The following is an 8,613-nucleotide window of genomic DNA, read 5'->3' on the forward strand; positions in this document are numbered from 1 at the left end:
GTAAAATTTCCGTACGCTCAAGTGATCATGCAAAATCGTATGTATTGCTTTCATGTCAATGCCTAAGGATGTTTGAATCTCGCGGTATGTCATATGCCGATCTCGCTCAATCATTTCACGCACAGCATCAACATTAGTGGCAACAATAGACGTGGATGGACGACCTTCATGGAATTCGTCACAAAGAAAGGTATTCCACGCTGGAATTCGGCAAACCAATTATAAACAGTCCTATTGGATGGTGCTTCATCCCCAAAAGCCAAATGAAGTCGATCGATGCATTGTTTCGGAGTTAGATTACATTTGTAATCGTAAAAAATCATTGCCCGAAAATTTTCACGCGAAATTTCCATTTTTTCACAAAATAACTTCTTTTAAAATACTATGCAAACAAAACTAGTTGACTTGAGTACAAACTGTCAAATGAATTATAAGTTAAAAACGTCTAATTTTACGGATATGATAGTAGCAGAACGTTGGCGCCACTGGAAGTACTAGATTGCAGAAACTTTTCCAGCAGCCTACGTATATTTCAAACTAATATGTGGCCTGTTCTTCTTGGCTGAACTTTTGCACCAGTTCATCTTTCTTCCTTTTTTTTTCTCCTGGAGAGAAAAGGAAGAAAGATGAACTGGTGCAAAAGTTCAGCCAAAAAGAACAAGTCTCTTGTTGATGATCATATCGATATTTAAAAAAAAAGGAAAGTAACTTTTGCATTTAATAGGTCTGTCGCGTTGCATGAAATCCCCAAATATTTTTGCACTTAAAATGAGATAAATATTATATATATTTGACCTTGAAAAGAGAGAAAGCGAAGATGCCGAGTGCCAAAAGTGCAAGCAACGCGAACAGACCTAATTACATTGACTCAGAAAACAGGGACATTTCAATTGCAACAATATGTTAACTTTGCTGCAATATTGCTGAAATGTTCTATATGTGGACTTATAATTAGTATAGAATATAACATGTAGATATGCAATACTTTGAAAAAGATTATTCAAATCTCTCAAAATTGATATTCATATTATATTAATGGCTATGTTTACACCGTGCATTTAGGCCGCGGCCTATACAATAGATGTTCTTGTTTATTCTGTTGGTTAAACAAAGACACCTATCGTATAAGTCGCGGACTAAGCGCACGGTGTAAACGTAGCCATTGCTTTGAAGCGTTTGTAGCGTCAAGTGGACCGCAGCCGAAGAAATACATTCATCACCGTTTGATACTGGTGCAAAATGCATCTGAACGAAATTATACGAAACTATACGGAAAGGCACGAGAATACATATGAGGAATGTCTTATGTCATCTCCATTCTTCAAGTTCAGACTTCAGTCTTGGTCAGTATCTGGCAAATAATAACATAGTGTTTATCGGTATCTTCAACATAATTTTTTTATATTTACATTTTCGGCTTCCAATGTGACTTATAAAATATATATTGCGTATCGAATTAATACGCATATTGATATTGATACTATCAATTGAGAGGACACAATAAAACCAAATCGAGCGAATCACATTCAACAAACATTCACAGTGATCGTGTATACAGAAGTAAACATAGCATTTTTTAAGTACATGTATAATGTCAATTATAAAAAATAAGATATCAAAACTTCAGCAGATGACATGGATACTGTTCGTGATCCATATTTGAGACACTTGTTCGATGGTGACCCAATATTTAATGTCTACAATACGGAGGCTACAAACTTGTCGGTCGGAGCACCCGGTCCTGACCTATTAAAACATTGTGCAGAAATACTGAATAAATCGACGCAACATAGATTGGTAAAAATCAATCATTTTAATATTGTATTTATTAAATTTGTTAAATATTTAAATATATTTAAGGCTTCTGTTAACTCACCACTACTATCTTACATGTTACAAATTGTGACGAGAAATTATACAATAAAAATTCTTATAGAAAATTATATTTGAATTAGAAATATTTTTTAGTAAAACAACGTTTGCAATCGAACGGATTTAAAATGTACTAATTTTATATTAAAATGTAATAGTAACATATTTATAATTAATTTAATAATTATTAATATTGTTGCTTGCATTTATTGAACATTTTATGAGTTATTCTAGAAACTCTAAGAAATTCTAAATAAAATATTTATTGATATTTTATAAACATTTATATTGATGGAAATAAATGTCGCCGTAGGAGGAAGAAAAAGAGGAAGGAAAATATTACCTCTTTCAATATGGTATTACGGCAGGGCTTTGGGAATGTCGTGATGAATTAGCTAAATTTTTAAGCAGGCGATATGGCAATTCCGTAATGAGAGAGCACTTAATATTAACATGCGGAGCATCACATGGTCTTCAACTATTATTGAATACTGTACTCTCACCAAATGGTATTATTTTTGTAGAGGAAGTTACTTATATGATTGCTCTAGATGCTTTTAAACAATTTCCCTTAATGCGAATAGTTACAGGTACTTGATACTATACATATATTTGTAAAACAAAAATAATATCTGAATCTGTTACTTAAACATATAAACAATACCTCTACAAGACACAACATTCCTAGAATGTTATATAAATATTAAAAAGTCCTTTATTATTGTTTTTATTTCATATAGTGCCAATGAAGGATGACACAGTAGATCTAGATGCATTGGAAAAAATAATAATTGAAGAGAGAGAGAAGACAAAAGGCAACTTTTTTCTAAACGATCAAAAAATATTTTGGGCGATGTTCTATACAATACCAATTTTTCATAATCCAACCGGAATGACATTGTTGCCTGGTAATTTAAATATTGTGGTTCCATTATATTCTTTTTTAATCAATAAATTGAAATTTTGTTCTTTTAAAAAACAAAAATTGATAAAAATATCTAAAATATATAAAAGTCTAGTGTATTGTTTTTGATGCGTTAACAACGTAGATTACTTTTCTCCGTTTTATTTTTCGGTAGATCAGTGCAAACGTTTAGTGGAGATTGCACGAAACAATTCCATAGTGGTAGCCTGCGATGACGTATATAATTTGCTTTATTATGAGCAAGGATTTCCGCCACGACGCTTATTTTCTTACGATGATCCACAAGATTCAAACTATAAAGGAGGGAATATTGTATCAAATTGTTCGTTCTCTAAAATTCTTTCACCAGCGATTCGCTTTGGCTGGCTCGAATGCAGTGCGCGTATAGTGAATATTGTAAAAACATCGTAAGGAATCTTATTCTCTCTCTCTCTCTCTCTCTCTTTCCAGAACAAGTTGTATTATACGAACCATTTATTGAATCAAATTCGTTTTTATTAATAATTTACATGAAAGTCTGTTAATTATTAAATATTATTAATGCTTTATGTAGATATATTATTTATGCATTATAACGTAAATTATATTGATCAGCTAATATTGTAACTAATATTATTACAACTGTTTTATTGTATGATTTTAACTATTTTAGAGGCATAATGTGCAGCGGTGGTGGAGTTAATCATTACGTTTCCGGAATAATTGCGAGTATGCTTCATGAAAATCTCGAAGACGAGTATCTTGACAGAATTATAAGGATCTATAAGGTATGTTACATCATGCTTATATTATAAATATCTTCATGTTTCAAAAGTATAATATCGCTATCTTAAAACAGTAATATATAATTATACAAAAATCATTAACACAGCCATAAAAATAGATTATGTATGCTTTCATAATTTTATAATTATTTCTTTTAATTATTTAATAAAAGAATTTAATAAAAGAATTTAATATAATAATTAAGAATATATATAAAATAAAATTATTTTTATATTCTTTTATGTTTTTATTTAATATAAAAGCTAGAATAAAATAAATAAAAATAAAATAAATAAGAGTCAATTTATAGGAACGATTAGATACACTTTGTGCAACTTTGAATCAATTTTTGCCAAACTGTTGTTCATACCAGCGACCAGGAGGAGGTTATTTCGTTTGGATACATCTTCCCTCGGGTATAACGAATATTTTTTCTTATATAATATTTAAAATATAATAGTCATGAAATAGCCATATTGAAATAATTATGAAACAATAATTGAATAATTATGCTCGAATATATAACCTTATAAAATAATTATACATTTTTAATATTGTAAAATAATTATACAATTTTTATATTGTATTTTTATAGTTATACTTTTATTATACATATGTATACTTTTACTAATTTATTTAATTTTTTAAATAAAATTATATGCTGTTTTTAAAGATGTAGATGCTACTAAATTCATCAAATGGTGTCAAAAGGAATACAGTGTATCAGCGATACCAGGTGCTCGTTTTTCATATACAGGTAAAGCAAAGAATTTTTTACGTGTAAGTATAAGTTTTCACACAAAAGAAGTTTTGAAAACTGCGACACAAACTTTATGCAAGGCACTTTTAACATATATTAAACATCAAGTTAAATGTACAAAAGATATTACAAATAAGAATGATTCATAAAAACATAATCAAATTATTTTTTAATTAGATTAAAATTTGAAAAAAATTATAAAAATTATGTCAAATACAGAGAGAGAGAGAGAGTAATTTTAGATCATTTTGTTATCGACTTAGATTTTATAAACAAAATAAAAAAATAAGTATTACAGGATAAAAATTTATACATATATATAAAATCTAAGATGTATTTTATAAAATCTCTATAAAAAATGTATTTTTTAAATATTTCATATACATTGTAATTAGTCTAGTTTTACAAATTATAACTGTTATATGACGTAATACAGTAATTAATCATAAAAGTTGTAAATTTATAATTATAATAACTTATTTACAAACTTAAGCAAAGGTATTTTAAAAACTATGAATTAAAAAATGACACTAAAATTTTGATTAAAAAATTTATATTATTTGGATAATTGTTACAAACATACTTTTCTTCAAGTAATCTATGTTTAGGATATAAATTTCTATAATTAGGACGTACAATTATTCTCAAATGTAAGCCAAACTTTATAATACAATTGCTATTTTTATTGTGAAACTCTGAAAGAATTTTGTATAATGGCCTGTACAAAGTGTCCAAGAGAACATTATTGTATAAAATAAACAAATGTTTCAATAAATTTTATTTTCGATTAGAATTCTTTGAAGTTCTTTATTGTTTATTTTTATTATTAATTCTCAGATTCTTTAAGCAACTGCAATCCTAAACATCGCATACCACAAAAAATATGATACATACATATTATACATGCATGTGTTTAACATTGTATGTACATATCCATATAATCGTCCATATACGTGTATATATATATATGTATATCCATCATATATACATATATAATGTATAAAAGTACTGGATAATAAAATATATTATAAAAGTATGAGTATATATTTCTTTTTATTACATAATTAAATTATATACATTTGTATACAGTAAAAAGCAACATAATTCAAATTCAAAATTACAAATTATTAAAATCAAATTTATTCAGAATCACCTAATAACTCTTTTTGTTTAGTTTCCAACATTTGTTCAGCTTTATTCATGTACTGATGACTAAGAATATCTATATAACTTTCTATTCTGAACACTAGATCTTTAGCTAGTTTTTCCTTTTCTTTTACTGCCTTAATTTGTTTATTGCGTACCAGTCTAACGTTGTCACAACATTTAACATAAAAGCTCTTTGCATTTTTAGATAATGTTTCTCTGTGTTCCTTTGTTACTCTGTAATATAGAAATATACATATATATGTTTTTGTATTAATCTAAACCAAAACAATTTAATTTTTTTCTTATTAAGATAATAGTATTAATATTATATATATATATATATATATAGATTATCTTCTAAAAAACTTACTTAGGAACAGGAACATAAATTGTGGTCCCATCTTGTTGTGGATTTAGCTTCATCTGATTTTTCGAAAGGCTTTTTAAAATATCTGGGATAGCTTGTGGAAAAGTAGATACATTCAGCACTATCAATTTAGGCTTACGACTAATTTGTGCAAGCTCTTGTAATGTGAAATCTTTGCCTTCAAACTTGACAGACAACATTTCAATGGCACCTACACTTGATCTTACTGACAAATGTTGAATAAAATCATTTTTTAATCTTTCAATTGCATTATCGAGTTGAGATATTAATTTATTAACATCAACAACTTGTTCAAATTCATTATAATCAATATGTTGTGTCTTCTGTTTCTTTTCGCCACGATCTTTACTCTTTGCCAATAGATCGGAGGTCATAGAAAAATCTCTTGCATTATTCGTTTTGATGAAATTGCAAAGAGAAAAATTTGAAATATTACAATACTGAATGATTTGCAGAGGTTTTTGTTGGCTCTGAAGATAATATATTACTTTATTTGATGAACAATGATGTACATATTTTTTTCTTAGTTTTAATGCTGAAATTATTGTATAATTTTTTAACTGACTATTAGCACAGAAACGTATGCCTATTAAACTTCCCATTTTTTAATAATCATAAAATGTTCAATACAACTATATACAGTATTATATTATATTTATATTCAATATATTCGGATATTTATTTAGTAGTATTCGTGCTTTTAAACAATATACATATACACGCGATTACTAATTTGATCGTGCATAATTATATTGTATTGAAGTTCGAGTACCTAACCTTAAATAATAATACATCCAGAGAAAAACGTGAGAGCGGCCATCCCGGCCTTTTTCCTGTCTTCTTCTAATTCCCCGTACACTAGCGACACCAACGTCCATTTTCGAGCTGCGGGAACTACGTACCACGACGATTTCGAGCCCCCCCCCCGGTCTCGCCGATAAAATCGTATCGTCGAAAGTGAACGTGGTACACTACAAATTATAGATGTGAAGAAAAAACTGTTTTTCGACATTGTTGATAAATAAATTTATATTATGATGCTACAGCCACGAATTGCGGATTATTTCTTAAACCTTATTTCTTAGGCCGATATTCATAGTCAGATCTTATATTCAAGATCGTCTTAAGTACAGTCTTAAGAAGTCACAAACCAATCAGAGGCCGGTATTCATAGTCGATTCTTATTTCAAGATCGTCTTAAGTAATGTCTTAATACGCTAATGTGGCTCTCTTATTGGTTCGTAACACCTCAAGGCTGAACTTGAGATGATCTTGAATATAAGAACTGACTATGAATACCGGCCAGAGAGCCATATTAGCGTCTTAAGACATTACTTAAGACAATCTTGAAATAAGAACGGACTATGAATATTGTCCTTAAACCAAGTTTACTACGTATATGTAGACGGGTTATTAGGCTACCTTCTCATGGAGAAAGAAACAACAGAACGGAATATTGGCTGCGTTCAGCAGAACGTTCGTTTTGCAACTGTTGGAAGTTTCCTTTGCGCTAATTGGATCATACTTTTAGATCTAGAAGAATGGTCCTATCTCAATAGACAATCATAAAACGGTTGCAAAACTGTTGAGTCTGCTGAACGCAGCCATTTACGATGGACTCGCTACATCGTGATTGGTTGAAATAGAACCGTTAATCGTAATTGTCAATCCGTAGTCTGATATGGGCATAAGGCCGGAATTCATAGTCGGTTCTTATAGCGTTTTCGGTCCGATCGGGTTTGCATCAACCTGGGTTGGATTAATCTTTCCATCGGTTGACGTTACACGCTCTACTAATAGGAGAGCACAAAACGCCATTAATCCAACCCAGGTTGATGCAAACCTGGCCGAAAACGCTATTAGTCTTAAGATGCTAATACAGCTCTCTGATTGGTTCATGCACTAGCTTAAGACCATCTCGAATCTTAAGCACTGTCTATGGATTCCGCCCTATTTTAGGCGGGATCGGCCATATTGGCTCCTGTCAGTTGGCGCATTTTTCAAAACCAACGATATTAAATACCACCGACGAGATACTATTAAAGACCGTCAACCCTGGGCAAATTTTCAGCTGTATAAAAAGGGCCTCAAGGGCCCGGAAGTAATCGAAGAACGCTGACATTATCGACAATTGATATAAATTTGCTATTATTAACATAAATATTTGACTAATACATTATTAAATTCAAGATATTTTATTACATAATGTTCTATAAATAAATATGCATATTTGTAAAGCTATAATATCCTATATATTGCCGAAAAATTACAATTTTTTTCTCTGCAGTTATTATCTCTGTTGATAATCGAACTTTGACGATAACACTGAAATCACAATTTTAAAGAAAAATCGAGTATTATTGAGTTTTAAATGCACGTACACCGATAATCATGTCTACTAAACTAATAAATCATAAAATTAGTACAATATTATCAGTTTTTTTACTCTTAATCACTTTAATATTAACAAGGACGCGAACTCCCATAAGGATGTCGGTCTTTCATAATATCTACATCTCGTCGGTGTAAATACACAATTGTGCCAATTCAGAAGCAAACCTAAAAGTATTATTATGCGCACAATTTAACAATGCCAAAGTTTTATTTACAAATGATTAAAATAATTTCAGAAATACACGTTTAATATATAGCGTTTTTGACCCGGCCGGGTTTGTACCAACCTGGGTTGGATTAATGGACGCGTTCAAGTTGACAAAGCGGCTAACCTACTCGCCGAGCAAATGAACATAATTG

The 8,613-nt window shown here is 29.9% G+C and overlaps 2 protein-coding genes across 2 annotated transcripts; one reads left to right on the top strand and one right to left on the bottom strand.

Annotated features, from left to right (window-relative positions):
- The first annotated feature begins 1,204 nt into the window (after positions 1 to 1,204).
- Positions 1,205 to 4,471, top strand: LOC108726363 (2-aminoadipate transaminase). Its single transcript, XM_018453865.1, has 8 exons — positions 1,205 to 1,343; positions 1,631 to 1,797; positions 2,186 to 2,462; positions 2,613 to 2,780; positions 2,952 to 3,204; positions 3,450 to 3,564; positions 3,873 to 3,978; positions 4,236 to 4,471. Exons 1-8 carry the CDS (start codon positions 1,292 to 1,294, stop codon positions 4,469 to 4,471), a joined length of 1,374 nt encoding a protein of 457 aa, XP_018309367.1. The 5' UTR covers positions 1,205 to 1,291.
- Positions 4,472 to 5,461: 990 nt separating this feature from the next.
- On the bottom strand, positions 5,462 to 6,523 carry mRRF1 (mitochondrial ribosome recycling factor 1). The gene is made up of 2 exons (XM_018453919.1): positions 5,842 to 6,523; positions 5,462 to 5,705 (listed from the first exon to the last, which is right to left on the bottom strand). Exons 1-2 carry the CDS (start codon positions 6,459 to 6,461, stop codon positions 5,462 to 5,464), a joined length of 864 nt encoding a protein of 287 aa, XP_018309421.1. The 5' UTR covers positions 6,462 to 6,523.
- Positions 6,524 to 8,613: the final 2,090 nt, after the last annotated feature.

This window comes from Mycetomoellerius zeteki, unplaced genomic scaffold (genome assembly GCF_001594055.1).
Source record: "Mycetomoellerius zeteki isolate Tzet28-1 unplaced genomic scaffold, Tzet1.0 scaffold415, whole genome shotgun sequence".
Lineage (NCBI taxonomy): Eukaryota > Metazoa > Arthropoda > Insecta > Hymenoptera > Formicidae > Mycetomoellerius > Mycetomoellerius zeteki.

Coding starts and splice junctions, on each gene's coding strand:
- mRRF1 (XM_018453919.1), bottom strand. CDS start 6,461: ATGGGAAGTTTAATAGGCATACGTTTCTGTGCTAATAGTCAGTTAAAA. Junction 5,706..5,841: donor ATTTATGTTCCTGTTCCTAA/GTAAGTTTTTTA, acceptor TCTATATTACAG/AGTAACAAAGGAACACAGAG.
- LOC108726363 (XM_018453865.1), top strand. CDS start 1,292: ATGAGGAATGTCTTATGTCATCTCCATTCTTCAAGTTCAGACTTCAGT. Junction 1,344..1,630: donor AAGTTCAGACTTCAGTCTTG/GTCAGTATCTGG, acceptor AAACTTCAGCAG/ATGACATGGATACTGTTCGT. Junction 1,798..2,185: donor AATCGACGCAACATAGATTG/GTAAAAATCAAT, acceptor ATGTCGCCGTAG/GAGGAAGAAAAAGAGGAAGG.